This window comes from Lolium rigidum, chromosome 5 (genome assembly GCF_022539505.1).
Source record: "Lolium rigidum isolate FL_2022 chromosome 5, APGP_CSIRO_Lrig_0.1, whole genome shotgun sequence".
In the NCBI taxonomy this organism is placed as follows: Eukaryota; Viridiplantae; Streptophyta; class Magnoliopsida; order Poales; family Poaceae; genus Lolium; species Lolium rigidum.
The window spans coordinates 89,720,722-89,739,900 of NC_061512.1; the positions used below are offsets into that span (position 1 = coordinate 89,720,722).

The 19,179-nt window shown below is 45.0% G+C and overlaps 2 protein-coding genes across 5 annotated transcripts; one reads left to right on the plus strand and one right to left on the minus strand.

The window, feature by feature from the left end:
* Positions 1 to 7,073: 7,073 nt before the first annotated feature.
* On the plus strand, positions 7,074 to 9,182 carry LOC124655005 (cytochrome b5-like). The gene is made up of 3 exons (XM_047193975.1): positions 7,074 to 7,368; positions 7,507 to 7,573; positions 8,739 to 9,182. Exons 1-3 carry the CDS (start codon positions 7,273 to 7,275, stop codon positions 9,023 to 9,025), a joined length of 450 nt encoding a protein of 149 aa, XP_047049931.1. The 5' UTR covers positions 7,074 to 7,272; the 3' UTR covers positions 9,026 to 9,182.
* Positions 9,183 to 13,258: 4,076 nt separating this feature from the next.
* On the minus strand, positions 13,259 to 17,861 carry LOC124652134 (diacylglycerol kinase 2-like). Of its 4 annotated transcripts, none has more exons than XM_047191157.1 (8): positions 17,699 to 17,861; positions 15,993 to 17,167; positions 15,311 to 15,686; positions 15,129 to 15,205; positions 14,774 to 14,893; positions 14,529 to 14,693; positions 14,240 to 14,377; positions 13,259 to 13,885 (listed from the first exon to the last, which is right to left on the minus strand). In XM_047191157.1, exons 2-8 carry the CDS (start codon positions 17,067 to 17,069, stop codon positions 13,733 to 13,735), a joined length of 2,106 nt encoding a protein of 701 aa, XP_047047113.1. In that variant the 5' UTR covers positions 17,070 to 17,167; positions 17,699 to 17,861; the 3' UTR covers positions 13,259 to 13,732. The 4 variants fall into 4 exon arrangements, with proteins under 4 accessions (XP_047047113.1, XP_047047115.1, XP_047047114.1 ...); XM_047191159.1 differs by lacking the exon at positions 17,699 to 17,861 and adding an exon at positions 17,439 to 17,680; XM_047191158.1 differs by lacking the exon at positions 17,699 to 17,861 and adding an exon at positions 17,250 to 17,680.
* Positions 17,862 to 19,179: the final 1,318 nt, after the last annotated feature.

Genomic DNA, 19,179 nt, shown 5'->3' on the forward strand with positions numbered 1-19,179 from the left:
GGGGAGGTGAATCGAGGGGGAGGCGACCGCTGGCGGGGAGGTGGCGTCGAAGAGGGGAGAGACCGTGCTGCTCCTGCTCCTGCTCCGCGGACGTGCGCGACGTGCTACAACTCGAAGAAGGTCGCCGACTTGCTGCTCCTGCTCCGCGGCGAGCTTGAGAGGATCTGCTTGGGGGAGAGACCGTGAGGCGGGTGATAATCCAAAGTTAGAACATAATACGTTGCATTTTTAATGGATTCAAATGAAGCACACCATAGAAACTCAATAGACTTTAGAAACAAGATTGTGTATTTTCTGATTTGGATTGTTGCCAAACTTTACGTGCCCTATCAGATACAAGCTGCCTAACAGTGTGCAGCTTTCCAAATTCAGAGCAAGAACACATGCGAGTGACATAAATCACATAAGTAGGAAGACAATTAAGCTATCTAGTGTCACATAAATCAAATAAGTAGGATTACAATTAATCTATCTAGTCTAAAATTTTAGTAGATGTTGATAAATAAGCTAAATATAGCTATGCCTATGCTGCTTTGATTGTTTTCTGACCGGGTCGCCGTGTCAACAAAATGAGGAGAGGGACAAGATAAGAACTATCCTACAGAGTTAAACTTGGCATGTTGCTCTCGAGCTATTTTTCTACTGTTTATGCGTATATCCATAGGATGTCCAATGACACAACGAGATACAAACACTTAGGTGAATCAGCTATTTAAACATGTTAAATCAAGAAAACAACACTAACCCAAACAAAATATAAGCACATTGCGTCGGGACATGATCAACTAAACAAATCATGATGAATTAAAAGCTTGTGGCTGATGTACTACTCCATCAACACTTAGGTGAATCAACACTTGCTTCTCCACCGGCACATGAACAAGATAGCAGATAATTAACACACATAATTGCTTCTCGAGGGAAGCACCGAGCAGCGAGGAGTAGCGGCGGCTCGAGGGGAGCACCGAGCGAAGTAGCAACTAACCTAGCAGAGGAGAAGGAGGGGAGGAGCACGGCGGCTACACGGGAAGGATGCGCGGTGGCGTCAGCGGTCGAAGGCGTCAGCGGTCCTCTGCGGCGGCGTCAGCGGTCGAAGGCGTGGCGGCGTCAGCGGTCGAAGGCGCGCTTCTCTTGCCGGTGCTCCACGACGTGTTGCGGCGAGTACGGCGAGCGAGGTGGGGAAATCTCGATCCGGCCACGGTGGGGAATGGAGGGCGAGCAGGGTGGCTTCGGAGATCCGGGGAGAAGGTGGGAGGGCGCGGTGGTGAATGGGCGCAGGGCGTCGCCGGCGGAGAGGAAGAAGGGGAGGGGTGGCGGATCGAGGGACGGCGGCGGCTCGGAGGAAGAAGGGGAGGGCGGTCGGGTGGGATCTGGTCGGGACGGGGGACGAAGAAGGGGAAATTTCTAAGTCCCCTGACGCCTTAGCAATAGCGCACCTCTCGGGGTGCGCCACTATGAGGCTTAGCAATGGCGCACCTCTAGGGGTGCGCCACTGCATCTTTATGTCTGGGTCAAAACAATAACGCGGTGGGGATTGACATATCCCGCTTAGTACCGCATCGGCTCGTCCCTGGTTGGTTTGTGCCAAACCCCTGCCGGCCGAGTTCGAACCACTAGCGGCCCCATTTTTTTCCTTTTCTTTTTAAATTGATTTAACACTATAATAAACATCCAAAATAGCATAATACACCAAAATAAAAGGCATAAATAATTATAATTATGTAGAATATTTAAAATACTATAGAATCTAGAAAATATCCAAAAATATAAATTATATGTCTATTTTGATCGGTACAATGTGAAGATTAACAATATGACATCCATTATTCATACAAGAAAATGATACATAATTATCTTTTCACAATCTTCTTGCCCTTCTTTCTCGCGGTTGAATAATTTAGCCCCGGAACTCCTAGACTTCTTCTCTTGAATGGACGGCCTTTAGGTAGGGTGGTCCTGCTTCTTCTTGTTGTGTATGGTTCTTCATCATCGTCGTCGTCATCTTCCATCTTCGGATCGCCGTACTTGGTCAAAGTCTAGCTCGTTGGCGGCTCCATCCATTCCGACGATGCTCCTTTTGCCTCTCCTCACGACAACACGGCTGGGCTTTTGCGGGTCGGTAATGAAGAAGCATTGGTCCACTTGGGAAGCTAGTACCCATGGCTCATATTTCGCGGTGACCTTTGCATTTCAAATCCCTGCAAACAAACACATGCAACACATGTGTGGATCGGAGGCTTTGCATATACAACACATGTGGAGGCTTCGCATACAACACACATGCACGTGATCGAGACGCTTTTCGCGCATGCGCACATACGTGTGTGTGCAAGACGATCGGAACCGGTCACACACAAAGCATAAAACCAACAAAGTTACCGATACGGCGAGACCTAGAGTGTTGGATGATGTAAAAAGTTGAGATTGAGTAGGGTATTAAGCTAAGAAAGCTTCACCATTACTTACCTATTAAGCTAAGACATAGCAATGGCGCACTACTAAGTGGTGCGCCACTGCCACGCCTCTCATCTCTAAAAAGGGGCTCTGGCCACCCCCTAGCAGTGGCGCACCTAATGACATGCGCCATAGGTAACCTATGTAGCAGTGGCGCACCACGACGGTGCGCCATTGGTAAGCCTATCATCTCTAAACGGTCTCTGGACACCTCCTAGCGGTGGCGCACCTGCGCAACGTGCGCCATAGGTAAGGAATGTAGCAGTGGCGCACCCCGGAGACGTGCGCCACTACTAGGTTGTGGGAGGATCTGGCCTCCTGTCACCACTTACTTATGGCGCACCAGAATCAAGGTGCGCCACTACTACTTTTGTAACAGTGGCCCACCGTTTTGTGGTGCGCCACTGCTAAGTAGTAGTGGCGCACGGCCGTCATGGTGCGCCACTGAAGTCAACCTTACGGCTAGGCCTTTTCCTAGTAGTGTCTATAGCAAATTGGAGGTGTTGTTTATATGTGTAAATTTGATAGAAGGTGATGTTTATATTGATATGATTTGGAGATGACATATGCAGATATGCTTGCTGTTTAGGATATTTATTTCATGTCTATAATTAGAAAGTGATTTTCTTATTGACATATGCTTGCTGTTTACCCTTGGTTGTGTATAATTTTGATAGAAAGTGGTTTTATTGTTGACATAAGCTTGCTATTTACCCCTGGTTGCTTATAATTTTGATGGAAAGTGATTTTCTTATTGACATATGTTTGATGTTATCCCTGTTTGTGTATAATTTTGATAGAAAGTGATTTTATTATTAACATAAGCTTGCATGTTTTTCTTTGTAAATATATGCTGCATATGGTATAAGATTGTTGTTTATGCTGCATAGAGATGTTCTTAGTGATATAATACTGTTGTTTATGACATGTGTTCATTGTTCTTGGTTTTGTTGCATAGGGAGATGACTTCTAGTCCTCGGGCTGGGAGCAGCAGCCCGGCTGGATCATCTTCACAGGTGGTTGGTTCGCCAATAATTCTAAACATTGAGAAAGAGGAAATTGAAACCTTCGGTCAAAGAGGAAGCTGACTTCAAAGGCTTTGCTTTCCTACAAGCGTGTTAAATTAGTTGATGGTCAAATCAAAGCAAAGTGTCTTAGATGTGGTAAGCTTCTTGGAGGAGAAACGAGGAATGGGACATCACATCTGTTAGCCCATAATGATACATATGCCCATATAGCAAGGCTTTGATGAATGGAAAAAATGATGGCTCAATCTTCCTTGAGGTTTGCTGCTAAGGATGGATGCAATGCTTCATTGGAGAATTACATATTTGATCAAGAATTTGCTAGGAGAGCGCTTGTTGCCATGATAATTCTGCATGAGTATCCACTGTGTATTGTTGACCATGCTGGATTCCGAAGATTTGTTAATGCACTGCGGCCTAAATTCAAGCTCGTGCATAGGAATACTATTAGGTATCTTTATGTATCTTCATTCATGTTAGATAGCTTGCAATATCAGATTATGTTAGATAGCTTGCAACATCTGATTATGTAATGTTGTTTGACAGGAGTGTTATCATCAAATTTTACAAAGAAGAATCAAAAAAGGCTATAAAATACATGAGTTCCTGCAATTCAAGAGTGGCCATCACCACTGATATGTGGACTTCGGACAACCAAAAGAAGGGTTATATGGTGATAACAGCTCATTTTATTGATGATAGCTGGAAGCTAAGAAGCGATGTGATGAGGTACATAGAGCTGCCATTCATTATATGACATATTCTTGCTGTTTTGTGAAGAATTATTGTTGTTTATGGAACATAGAGCTCTTTTAAATTATATATGCTTGCTGTTTTTGGACTAATGCTTGCTCTTTTGGTACATAGAGTTGCTGCCATTCATTATATGACATATTCTTGCTGTTTTGTGAAGAATTGTTGCTGTTTATGGAACATAGAGCTCTTTTGAATCAGATATGCTTGTTGTTTTGCGACTAATGCTTGCTCTTTTGGTACATAGAGTTGCTGCCTTTTATTATATGATATATTCATGCTATTTTGTGAAGAATTGTTGCTGTTTATGGAACATAGAGCTCTTTTGAATCAGATATGCTTCTTTGTTTTGCGACTAATGCTTGCTCTTTTGGTACATAGAGTTGCTGCTATATATGACTTGCCGTTTTATATTGTTTGTAGGTTCATTTATGTACTAGCACCACATACTGCAGAAGTTATAGCTGAGGAACTAGCCGAGGCTTTGGTTGAATGGAACCTGGATGAGAAGCTTTCTACTGTCACAGTTGATAACTGCACATCTAATGACAAGGCTGTTGAACTGTTGGTGAAGAAGCTGGGGGCAGATAAGCTAATGCTGCAAGATACATTGCTTCACATGCGTTGTTGTGCACATATACTCAACTTGATAGTTAAGGATGGATTTTTTTTTTTTGAGGGTAAAACAGTAGGGTAAAACCCCACTGCAATTTTTATTATTAAAGGTATAAAAAAACAAAGTTACAAAGTTACAACCTGTACAAGATGTACAGAAAGAGTTGGGGGAGGAGCAAAAGCAAAAAAAAAAAAAATTGAGGATTAGATGTCATGAAGACTGCCATAGAAAATATACGCGAGAGTGCTGCATACTGGACTGCCACCCCAAAGAGAGCTGAAAAATTTGAGGAGATTGCTAAGTTTCTTAAAGTCCCTATGCCAAAAAAAACTACAACTTGATTGTAAAACTAGATGGAACTCTATCTTTACAATGCTTAGTATTGCTTGTCCTTACAAAGCTATCTTTGAGCGTGCTAAGAAGGTGGATAAGCAGATTGTCTTCCTACTGATATTGAGTGGGAGTTTGCAATTGATGTGGTAGAGAGGTTGAGGTTGTTCTTCAAGATTACTGAGCTCTTTTCCGGAACAAATTATGTTACTGCCAACATTTACTTCCCTCAAATATGTGAAATCAAAGCAAACCTGAGAAAGTGGTCCAATTCTAGCAATGAAATCATAAGGAACATGACAGAAGCAATGACTCTAAAATTTGACAAGTACTGGACAGACATACAAGGTCTGATGGGAATTTCTACTCTTCTAGATCCTACATACAAGCATGACATGTTAAACACTTGCTTTGCAATGCTTCATGGTGTTTCCAAGGATGAGAGTGAGATGTATGTTAGAGAAGTCATCGATCTATTAACCAAGTTGCTAGAAGAATACCATGTTGATGAAGATACTCCAGAAACCTCAAAATCTGTGGAAGAAGTACCAGCAGAACTTATGTCAATGTTTAGTGCACGTGTGGCAAAAAGAAGGCCAGCAACAAGAAGGTTCTTCTCTGAGTTGGATAAGTATTTGGAGGACGATTATGTTTCACTAGATACAAAAAACTTCAATGTCCTAAACTCGGTGGAAGGTTGCTTGGAACAAGGTACCCAACTCTGAGATTGATTGCAAGGGATATCTATGCCATTCCAATCAGCACGGTTGCTTCGGAATCAGCATTCTCTACAAGTGGTAGAGTACTGAGTGAACATCGCAGCCGACTTACCTCTGATTTGTTGGAAGCTCTTATGTGTTCGCAGGACTGGATTAGAAATAGATACAAAGGTACATGCATAGAACATTATAACTCAAATTATATTCCTTGTTATCTTTCATGTCTAAATTGTTGTAATTGTTTTTGCTTGTAGATGATGACAATGGGCAAGAAGCTAGCTTCTGGAGTGTTCTTGAAGACATTGAGGAAGGGCTAGAGGTTATTATTTATCTCGAATCTCTGGTTCTCTAGCATACAAAAAGCTTTCGGTCTGATCTTTAACTTTATGCAGGGCCTGAAGCTGTAATGTTGGAGCATGACATTTCGATGCTGGTTATGAGTCGCAGCCTGCACTTCAATGCTTCTTCAAGTCAGCAGTGATGAAGCTTGGAGTTTTGAAGACAACAAATTTCTTCATGTTATGTTTGTCCGATTTTTTTTTGTTATGGCGTGTGAGCATTTGGAAACTGTGCACATGTGTGATGTAATGGCTTATCTTAAAGTGCTACCATTTGTGTGCTCGACAAAGTGCTACCATTTGTGTGTTGACGTTGGATATGATCACTTGAACTTGGACCTGATCACATGAATCTGTTTTGTTGCTGTTATGTGAACTGTGAACATATATTGATTTGCTGTCAACTTATATAGCTAAGGTACTAGAGAAATGTTGTTAAATTTTTCTATTATCTGAAGATGTTGGGGATGGGTAACCGCTGGTTATCCGTTAACCCGATGGTGATGGGGATGGTATAAATGTTATCCCCGGAATAATTAATGGGGATGGGGATGGGGAAATTTTTATAACATGGGGATGGTTATGGTTGAACAATACCCAGCGGTTAGTGTCCCCGTTGGCACATGGAGCTGCGGGAGGCGCGGAAAATCTCTGGGTGAAATGCTGATTTTTTTAGACAGAGTGAAATGCAGATGACTTGTGAGAGAAACCGCGCTCACGGAACAGGCTCAGGGCTCATATAGCCAAGAAAGTTGGGCGTTATCTGAATCACAGTCCCAAGCCCAGACTCGAGAAGCGGCCCATCTCACAACGTGACGTGAGGTCCGGACTCGTCGTCAACGAGCAGCCACCAACTAACGACCAACCACGGACCAAAACGAGCTGCAAGCTCTCTTGGTGTGCTCAGCTCAGCTGTGCTCTGCTCCCTCCAAGAATTCCTCCTTCTATCTCAGTCCAGCGTCGTCTTCTTCCAACTGTTATCCCTCACCACTCTACCCCCCAGCCGGAACGGTGGTTGAAGAGACCGCGGTTTATCCATGGCGGAGGAGACCGAGACGAAGCAGCTCTTCTCTCCGTCAGATGTCTCGCTCCACACATCCAGGAAGGACTGCTGGGTCGTCATCCACGGAAAGGTTCGTCAGGGTCTCAGAGACAGGGCGGAAATTTTTGTTCTCCTGTTTTAGCTTCAGGAGATCTGGTTTGGTTTCTTCATTTGCTTATTGGTCTGATCCTCTCTCTCTTTTTTTTCCTTTGATTTCGTTGCTTTTCAGGTGTACGATGTGACCAAGTTCTTGGAGGACCACCCCGGTGGAGAGGACGTGCTGCTCCATGTATCCGGTATAGTATCCATTCATTCAATGCTGATCTAAAAAAATCCATTATCTGCTTCTTCTGTTTGAATTCTGGATTTTAACTCTTAATGTTGCCTCCTGCAATCTATTGACACTACACTACACTACTATTGCAACTTCTTCTTCATTTCTAATCACTTGAAACATTTAGCAATAGCTCCATGCAATATTTTTAGAAATAAAACTTAGTATTAGTAGTAATAGCACAATGCTGAGTTGCTGCATCTGAATCATGATGTAGCTGTTTTCTCTAGAGCAACCGTGCCACATGAAATGAATTTATCTGCAAGATAAATATCCATTGACTGATTTTGAGTGGATTATCTTTTTGGAAACACATCATTTAGGAAAGTTTTTTTAAATAATATCATTTAGGAAGGTTGGAGATGCAACGATGCACTAAAAGTGACCACTTATGCATTGTGTTATTACACCTATCACTTTGATCTAAAAATACTTAGCACACTCATGTTGCGTTAAATATTACTTTTCTATTGAAGAAAGGGAGTGTTCCCCGATTTCATTAACAAAATCACGGTAGAAGTCTGTTAGAGGAAATAAAATGCAGGAAAATAAAAACCGAGTCACCTAGATCCTAGGTTCTTATTACAAGGACTCTATTTCCTGACTAAGGTTTTTGACAACTGAAATACAGGCGCAAAATCTTTTTTTAACAGAATAGACGGAAACTTTATTTTCTGTCAGCGATAGAATGGGCTATACTTTTGTTCTCGTTCTGTTGCAGAATATTCATCGCCCCACCATTTTCATATTACTGATGTTTTTCTTAGGAACCAATATTGGTTCACTTCAGTAGTTGGAAATTCGAACCACGATATTTGGAAATATAGGGAGACCAACTTATGGAAGTTAGCACATTTTGTTTTCTTGTGGCAAATAATGTATTCCGCTAAATTTTCAAGCCTCATTGGTCACACTAACATTTTATTCTTGTAATCGCCACACTGATTCCATGACAACTTATCGCCTTTCAACTGCACGTGTTATAAAAAAAATAACTAATGGACAAACACAGTAATATTTACACTTCCAACATAGCTTTCAATGCGATCCAACTGAAAATGGACATACCAAAAGTTACTGATGAGTTGCTAAACTGTATTTCTTCTGTCTTTGATCAATTCTTGAAGCCTCTTGGGACGCCACAGAGGCATTTGAAGATGTCGGCCACAGTACATCAGCCATCAGCATGATGAGCAGTTACCTGATTGGAAGCATTGAGGGCTATATGCCTCCCAAAGCATCTGAGCATACGACAGTAGGTGGCAGTGATGAGCCGCCAAATTCGAGAACAACGCAAAGGAATAAAGGCTCTCCTGCTCCAAACATATTTCTGGACTTCGTGCTCCCTTTATTTATGCTTGGCCTGGCCATTGCAGCTTGGTACTACCTAACCTTCGTGGCCAAGAGTTCGTAAATTTGGTGAAGATTCATATAATTGCGCATTGTGTATGTTACTATTGTCGCTGCTGCAGCGATATGTTTAAAGGAGATAAACCTGGTCATATAATCATTTTGACCTGATGGAGGTTTCTTGATGTGGCTTGAAAGGACTAGGCAAATTTCTCCCGATATATTGTGTTGTTGCTGGGTCTGCTTGGAGGCTAGCCTACCTGTAGCACTGAAATGTATGAATGGGGGCATTTGCGTTTCGTTTCGCTTCCAATCGATTGTGCAAAGAGTTTACCGTAGTTATGTGCTAGATGTTCCAAGTGACCTAGTATTTGTTCACTTGACACATAAACAGAACACACAGATCCACTGAGCAATTATCTAGAACTCTATGAAATCATAGTGACGCGGTTTAGTACATAGAAGAATCTATTAATGTAAGCTACAGATAATAATATGCTAGCCCTGCTCGCCTGTACATATTGAAACATAGAAGAACAAACCAGATACTTGTTTATGAGTGGACCATGCTTATATCAGCCATCTCTAGGCTAGAATCAAGCATGCTATGTTACAATGATGCTCTTAAGTGGCAACTGGCAACTAAATCCTAAAAAAAATGGTTCATAGTGTAAGTTGTGAGTTAATGAACCATTTAGTTTCAGATTTAAAACGTTTGTGTTCTCTAAACAGAGTTTGGTACCTTTGTAAAGGTGGAACGTAGCCAGGTTAGGGTTAGCCACCATCTAGCGAATCCGCTAGGCTGGAACGCCGCTCTGACACTTGGTTTAGTTCCGAGCCTGATGACCTTCTTCAGGTGCTCGAGCTCGATCGTTGTGTAACCCTGTCTGATTAATAAAGTTCATATTTTACCAGCAAAAAAATGAACCATGATCCAGTGACAATTGCAGTTATGATGGAATTCAGACTGATTGTAACTTAATTTTTTCAGAAGTTCATATTTATCAACATTAGAGAAGAAAAGACTATGAACATAGATAACCCTGAAGAAATCAAAGATGATGTGAAATCTAGTACTCCCTCGGATCCACAATAAGTGTCGGGGTTCTAATTCAAATTCTAAAATCAATTAATGGTTCGAATTGTAAGTTATTAATTAATGGACCATGAATTCCAGTGACAACTGTCAATGTTATTTATGATGAAGTTCAGACTGATTGTAACTTAATTTATTCAGAAGTTCATATTAATCAACATTACAGATGAAAAGACTATAGGGAAACTATATGAGCATATATTTGCTCGGATATCCCTGAAGAAATCAAAGATGCTATGAAATCTATTAGTCCGATTGGCCTTGACATGCGTTAAACCTTTCTTTGTCCTTTTACTTGACAAATGTTGCTGCTTATCCCTAATAGTATAATTAAATGCTGCTTGCATTTCTTTTTCAAGAGCAGCTGGATCACAGGTAAGGATATTTGACAAACCTCGTTCTCTATAAATTTTCTAATACCTTGAGCAATCAGTAGTCCGTCCGACCTTCCCTCTATGCCACTACCATGGCAGTATGGCACATGAGAAAAAACATTGACACCCCAAGAGAATATGACCTGGTACAGAGTTGGGGACATGCAAGATCTTTAGTTGAAAAAAGAGGAAATGTAACTGATAGAAAATAATACAACCATATAAACAGTTTGACACAGTTTTCCATGCAATTGCAGTTGTTTACGTTAGTTCGATAGGCTGTATGCGAGCTGTGATTGCCATTACATAATAGCGTGTTATCAGTAATATGAAAACTTGCAGGAATTTGGATAGTATTAAATCATGTGTAACAAAGCAATCGCTGACCTAATTTTGTCGGCGAGAACACCCAAAATTCTGAGGAACATTCTTTGACCGGTCATAAGTCAAACCTTTTGATACATCATGCACGGCATACCTTGTTGTGGGTGCCTATGAAGAGCGACCGCTTCTCGGGCTTGCAATTGTTGCATCAGAATGGATGGCCTCATCCCCTTGGTCCTGAAGGTTCTCAAGAAGAAGAAGAAGGCCATGGTCTACTACCGGTCCGTCTCCTCAGGTTCGGCGCGCATCGACATCGCCATGCTCGCCGGGCAGGACCTCTTCATGACTCCTCAGGCCCAGCTGGGCCCCAGGTGGCAGCATGGAGGCGACCGTGCTGCTGCACCCATAGCCATGAACATGGCAGCACCACTCAGGGAGAGAGGCAACGCGCAGGCATGGCGAACCGCTGTCATGGAGCCAATGCCACGGGAGACATTCTCGCCGCGCAGGCACAAGGCGGCTGCCTTGTACCGGGGCACAGGTAGAAGCTGTCTTGGTGAGAAATGACCATGATTCTGTGCAATGATTTGTTTGTTAATTTATACTTTGTAACGCGAGGTCCCCTAAGGTGGCGATCGTACTATTCATTCGTGATAATAAGGATTACTCCATATAAAAAAAGGATTACTCACTTCTCTAAGTAATGTCATTCGCAAGTAATTTTGTCCGTGTTGGTATTCAGTGGTGAGCTGCTGCGAGCAATTTTGTTGGTTCCTGATGCACTGCTTTAGTTATTGTCAGTTTGCTGGTCGCAGAGATCATCGACCTACTAATGTATTGTTGTCTGTAGTGTATGTAATTCAATTGATACTGATTGGGCACTCGAGCCGATATACTAGACAAATAGCAGCTCTGTTTAGAAGAAAAAAAATAGCAGGTCCATATTTGTGAGCGTTTGCGTCTATGTTTCGCAACAAAAAAAAAGAAGTTCAGTTTCGAAAACAAGAAAAAATTAGACAGATAGCAGCGATAGTAAGAGATGATTGAAGCAATCATGAAACTTGATACGGAACAGAAAATTATGGTATGTTGTCTGCTGTGGCAGTGGTGGTCTCATAGAAATGAAGTGAATACAGAGGAGAAAGCAAGGGGGGGCAAATGAGATAGTCACACAAGTCAGATACTGGACATCTGAATCATTGCAATACCGTCGGAAGATGGTGGCATATAAATCCCCTCGATGAATTGAGAGCTGGAGGGCCCCGGGAGAGGACATACAGTACTTAAAGACAAATATTGATGGCAGCTTTTCTGTGGCCGATAAAACCGGAGGATGGGGATTCGTCGTACGGGATCACGAAGGTGAAGTTCGAGGTGCAGGAGCTGGCAGGTTGCAGTGTGTGGCTAGTGCAGCAAGCGCAGAGACGCAGGCGTGCGATGCAGCTCTACACCAGGCAGCGGCGTGGGGTATGACGAAGATTATCGTTGAAAGTGATGCCTACAACCTCGTTCGAGCTATCCAATCGACAAGCTTCGATCTGGCGGCCGAGGGAGTGATCTATAGAGGTATCAAGTCCTTTGTTAATCTGAACTTTTCTTCAGTTTCCTTTGTTTACTGTCCAATAGTTTGTAATAATGTAGCACACGCACAAGCTGCGTTGGGTGCTAGAAGTGAGGCGCCGATCCGTCTGTGGACGGATGACCTGCCAAACAATGTTACGGTGCTGGTGCTGGTGCTGGTGCTGGTGCTGGTGGCCAGCGATCTTGCTGAGCCTATTAATTAATAGAACTTGAAGGATACCCCGCGCGTTGCAGCGGGAATTTCTCCGATAACTCTATTTTGTAAAAAAAAAAATATAAGTTGATTGGAATATGATGTTATTTGTAGGAACATGCAGGATTCAACTGGCGTAAATAGTCAGAAGGCTAACTTAAAAAAATTGACTTGAAATGGTTATGTAATTGGCGGCTAAAAGTGGATGATATGAATAATTGGATGGCTTGAAAATTAGATGATGTAGCTTACATGAAGAGTATTAATGAATGTTAGTGGGAGATGACATAGACAATTAGATGGCTAATAGAATGAATGATGTGATAGCTTGCATGTTAAGATAGACAACTTAAATGACCCTTAGTGGAATTTTGCTTTATAAGAGATATAGATGAGGGTCCTTCCATCTCAAAAAGAAAAATGCCGTGTCTTCGCTGGGACGTCAAGCTGAAGCATTTTTCATCGGTCAGAGACATTGCAAGCACCACAAGTCCACGACGCCCCCAACAGCCCGAGAGGCAGAATTGCTGCGCGTCACAGGCGTTACGCGCCAACACATCCGAGGCAGACATGCCATCGTCACGACATATTACTGTATATGATTTCCAATAGTTGTTTTGTCTGGAAAAGGACAGCACAATTCAGCTGGAATTTTTAGCATGAACAGGGATTGCAGTTGCAGACATGACTATACAGGAAGAACAATACCAGCAAGATTATGGACATAAGTTTCTTGAACACCACACCCCAAAATTTCAGTCACTATCCGGAGTACAAAAATCCACAATGCTTGTGAGTTGTGACATGTTACCACGATTAAACTTACAGGTTACAGCTATACCTTTCCTAAAAGGCATTGACACTCTGTAGTTACAAGAGCCCTATTTGCAGTTCCAATGCCTCACTGAGACCTATGTGCAATTACAGTTGCTCTAAGCTCTACAAAACTCTCTGCCAGGACTGGTATCCTTCTCTCACCTTGATAGTCACTACAACTGACACCTTAGATGAGCCCAGCCAACAAAGAAGCAACCAACCTATCCAAATTTTGGAGTACAATCGACCATAAACGCAGCAAACCTTCTATTCATACATCAACATCTACCGTATGCCTTTCTCATCTGTGCGAAGGGACTTTTCAACACAAAAAAGGTTTGGTATCAACAGAACATATGGTGTTAGGTTTCTGAGGGGAGGGGAGTGTCAGGAGGACAAACGGAGGGCTATCTCGTGGAGGAGCAATCTCTTCTGAGCGGCGTCAATGACACCATTGCACTCTGCGTTCACGAGAACATCACTCATGATTGCCGCAGCATGCCCCGTGGGCTCTTCAGATGTCCTCCTCAACATGAACATCTGCTTGACAGCAAGGAAACATCAGTTAAGTGGTTTCACACCGATTTGCAGTTAATAATGAATGTCTATCTGAATAACAGATGCAGTTTGCTAAAATAGAAATTAAGTTGGTCAGTCAGTTGTGTGACTCTATTTTATTAACACATTTCAGTAACGGGCATAAGATGATTTAAGAACCCATGGCAAAACTGGAGGTCAAACACACTAACTGAACTCAGAACTACTACAAATCCATATATCAAACAAAGCTTGCATTATTTCACAAACCACAATTAGATTAAACTTCATGTGAAAAATGGTTATTATATGTAAATTCTATCATGCATATCTAGAGTACATAACAAGGTAAAGTACCTGTCCACGATGCGATATCTCAAGGCACCCAGGTGGCTGGATCCATGGTTCACCATCAACCTGAACAGGGAATGAACTGTGCAGGTGAAATCTTATAACTTTCCCTTGGGCTAGCCGATGTGCTCTTGACAGTCCTACCTATGAACCACAGAAAACAATTGTATATGTGAGTTGACCCTGAGATCATTGAAAGTCTTATAGCAGTATAAAGCAGCAATAACAAGAACTGCTCTGAAAATGAAAAGACAGAATAAGTTAATAATGTGTTCCGCATGCAGATTATCTTTACCTGCAGTTTGCCTAGATGCCATGTCCCAGATATACATACCACCTCAAGCATTTTGTCATGCATTGATTGTGAACTGAAATCATCATCATGATCATTGTCGTTTTGCCAAAGATCAACACCACCCATGTAGCTAGCGATATTCAGAACAATCACACCTTCTGTATCCTGATAAGCACAGGGCATAAGAAGATCCGCCAAAAATATATCAAATAGTGGAGAAACATGAAAGATATAAAGGAGGCTACCTCGGGAATTTCAATATCCTTTCCATCAACTTCAAGGCTAACATGCCATGGTAAATCAGAACATGACCTATCCATCATATCCTTAGCGCCTTCTCTAGCATATATCAGTTTGTTCACAAACTGCACCGCACAAAATAATTGCATTAAGATTTTTTTTCCTGGCATAAAGGACAAGACTAGAAGGTAGCAGATCAAATGTTGAGTTTTGTCTGAAATGGAGAATTGATTCAGGAAATTCACAACAAACTGCTTCTCTCGTGTGGGAATATGACAGAACTCTGTTCCAAATGTGTGGGCGGGGGTGAGGGCATTATGGAGTAATACAGATGCAAACTGCAGAAGGAAATGTATCTACCTGACTGCTAAATTTATCTGGCTTCTCTTCCCTACTAGTGTGGAAGTCATATGCAACCTTGGCATCGCATCCAATACCTACAAGTCAATAGAAAACAAATCAATTCAGCAACTACTGGCAGAACAGGGATATGTAATACATCAACTGTTGACTAACATGGTGGAAGTTGAAGGATGGCATACCTAGATAATTTGTCATAAATTTTACTTGCTTGGTGCATTGACCTTCGGCTCCGTTCTTCTCTTTGATGGCTACATTCCAGCGATCGAGCACTGTAACGGCTGCGTGATCAACGTCATTCAGAAGCGCACATATGCCCCCTTGTCCTTCAACAGAAGACAAACCTCCACCCCAGCGTGTAACACGTGATAGGTCATTTCCTGTTCCTAACGGAAGAATGGCAACAGGGGGAGGAGATTCGTAGTTCTGTTTTTCTATGGCATCAAGAACCCATGCTACAGTTCCATCCCCACCACAAACAAGAATTCTGAAGTGTTTTACATTGTGGAACATTTGCAATCCAACTTCAGGTCCCTGAGAAGCACTTAGCTCAAATATCTGAAATGAGAATTCAACTGTCAGATCAAGATTAGGGTATCAACTATGTCACAATTGTAACTATGGATTAACATAAATAGAAGAGAGGTTGTCAGGTTTCAGTACCTATTTGGTAGGAAAAATACATCATGCTTAAATGTAATAGATTCAATACATCACTCAAGATAATTGGACTCTATACTAAAACTAGAGAATTAATTAAGGTCTGCTGACTAGAGTATTTCAAAAGGTGAGTGCATAAAAAGCTAGAAAAACTTGCAAACAAGTTCATTTGAAGCTGCGAATGAAAGGTCAAGGCCAATTTACCTGTATGGGATTGAGCAGCATGTTGAGTCTTCTCCTAAGAGAAGGCCCGTTTCGGCCCCCACTCTTGCCGTTGATGAAAACAAGCAGTGGCCTTGAATCTTGGGGCAAATCTACAAGCTCGTACTTCTTCTTTTCATCTCCATTAGGAATGTCAGATCCATGCATTTGCTTCTTGGAGTTTGGCAGCGTATACTTTCCTCCATTCAGGTTCTGCAGTCTAGCAAATCCTTCAAGAACCGTGTCAAGGATTGAAGTGTCTGTGGAAACGGGATTTGTCTTGGCACCAGGCTGATTGTTGATGCGTTTCTTGTTGCGTGGCCTTCTAATCCGACCCCTAACCGTGGAGGTGACAAGGCCTTGTTTGATTGAGTTGAAGACTCCCGTGATGGCCGGTGGGGCTTGACCAACTTCCTTGACCGACAGAGGTGGTACGATAAGCCTCCTGAGGAAGCCAAGATCGCAAGCGTTCCCCGTCTCCTTGAATAGCTTGGCATGACAATCGACATGGATCTGCCTCTGGCACCAAAGACAGCGCCATATAGGAGATACGCCGAGGAAGGGCACGCCACAGGGCTCGTCGCAGTAGTAACAGAAGGTGGATATCTGCGGGTTATCGTCCATCTCCACCCACCTCTCGGACCAGTGGTGCAGCAGAGCGGAAGCGCCAGCCTGCGCGACACACTTGCAATCCCTGTCGGCGCCGCGCGAGCAGTAGCAGTGAGCGGCCACCCCGCACACGGAGCAGCGGTGAACGACATCAGCGTTGGAGCCGGCGCCCTGAGCGGAGCCGAGCGAGGAGAGGCAGACGCAGCACGTGGAAGGCTGGCCGCCGCGGAAGCAGTCCTCCTTCCATGTGTGGGTCGAGCAGGGGCAGCGCAGCGCCTTGGACGCGGCCTCCTTCTCCCTGGCGGCCGCCTTGAGCCAGTAGAGCGAGGCCTCCTTCTGCAGCCTGAGGAGGCCGTAGATGAGCGCGGCGAGGCCGACGGAGCCGGCGGTAATGAGCCAGCCAAAGAACTCGATCCCGGACGGGTCAACCCAGCGAGCCATGTTGAGCAGCAGCGATCCCACCAGGTCCATCCCAGTTGGCCAGGGCTGATGGGTGTCAACAGGCAGAATCTGGTAGCAGAAACAGGCAGCAGAAAGAGGCAGAATCTGGTAGCAGAAAGAGGCAGAACCTGTAGCAGAAAGAGGCAGAATCATCAGCAAAATCTCCTCTCTTAACGCAAGAATCATCATCATCATAGTGGTTAAACTTACTAAAAGATCACCGTCTTATTAGAGCTACTGTATCTTGCACAATAATAATTTAGGGAAATCAGTAGTATCTGATACACAATAATGGCTCTGATACACAAGATATTTTGAACGAAAAGCGGAGATAAATCACAGCATGAGTAGTAAGAAAATTGTGGCTCCCACTTGGGGCGCGCTCACTAATTGACAAACCTTGGATACTACCAATTTTGTCGGGCTCACGGGCAAACAAGTTTCCTCCGTGTTGGGCGGAAGTAAATAAGGGACCTAAATCGGAGGCAGAAGGCAGGCGGATCAACAAGAGGCAAGGAAACCGGGGAACATTCGGAACCTAAATCGGAACCCACGCCGGGCGCAAGATCCCGCATTCCCCGTGCCGGAATTCCAGAGCCGCGGAAAGCGTAACCCTACCCCAACAGTAACCAGGATGAACTCGGGCGGCAGGATCGCACCTCGGGGTGGACGGGGGGTTTGGATCGAGCAAACCCTAGCTCTGGCTTCTTCGCTTGGGTCGCTGCGTGCGTGGGTGTCTTGGGCTCTTGGCCGTGTCGCCCGCGCTGGTGGTGGCTGGCCGAGAGGAGGAGGAGGGGGAAGGAGAGAGGAGGAAGACTCGGACGGGGTGGCGTGCGGTGCGGCTGCTTTAAAAAGGGGGCCGGCCGAATCGGCGGAACCGCGTCTATGTGTATGTGCCTGCCAAGCGCCTCCCCTCCCCTGTCCTGGGGAGCTGGACCTCACGCTTTACACCAGCTTACCGCTAGTTGAAGTACTCCCTTCTTTTTGTTTTGCATTAACAAATGGTACTACCAGCATGTTCCGTTAGGGCATCTCCAACGCGGCTACCCAAATGAACGTGTTGGGTCGTTCGTTTTGGGCTGTTTTGGTGGCCGCGCGAACACCAGGATAGGGGAACCGCGGAAGCGCGCAGCGTCTCGGCGAGGTGCGACCATATGGCCAGCTCCTCGAGGTCGTTGAGCTCGCGGGGCGCCGTCAGCGCGACCTGCAACTCGGGGTCGTCCTCCTGGGGCTGGGGTTGGGCATGTGGCGCTTGCGCTGGCGCCTCCGCGGGCTCGTCGATGTAGAGGCCGTCGGGGCGGCGGCCAGCCCGCCTAGCAGGCGTGCGCGGTTGCGCGCGAGGCCTCGCCGTCGCCGAGGTGAAGCATGTGCGCCGGCGGGACTTGTGTCGCCGTAGGCGGGGTACTCCCAGAGGTCCGCCGGCGAGCCGCGCGCGGTGCCTCCGGATCTCCGCGATGCGGGCGCGGCCGGAGCCGGGATCGGCGGCACCGGAACCCGATCCGGGCTCGAGTGCCGGCCGTGGGGGAGGTGCACGTCGCCCACGACATTGGGACGCCGGCATGCACGGAACATCCGCGGCACCGCTACGGTGGACGTAGATCCGGTCGCGGATGGGAGCCGGCGGCCCCATCTCGAACGTCGCCGGCGCGGTTCGCCGGGCCGCCGCCGCCTCGTGGTCGTTGGCGGACGGCTCGAACTCCCGCTCGGGGCCATGGCGGCGCGAAGGTCGAGCTCGTGCGTGCGGCCGGAGTAGGGAGTGGGGACTGGATAGGTACAGTCTGCCTCCCCAGTCCACATTTAATAGGACTGGGGCACCGACAGGTGGGCCAGCCACGCGGACCAGGCGGACATGCAAAGACACCGCGTGCCATCCGCGGCCACGCAAATCTGGCCCAGATTTGGGCCGGGTTTGGGTCGTCCCGGACACCCGCGGCCATCCGCATTTCCGATGCGTGGCTGCGTTGGGCCGCAGATTTGTCCGGTTGGACCCATCCAAACGCGCGGGTACAGGATGGGTCGCCGCGTTGGAGATGCCCTTACACAAAGCACCGTGTCCACAGAAACTCACCGAAGCTGCAACAATGTTCGGCTTTTTTGCTTCAAAATTGACATGCGATTCTAGGGTTTGCCAAAGTCAACC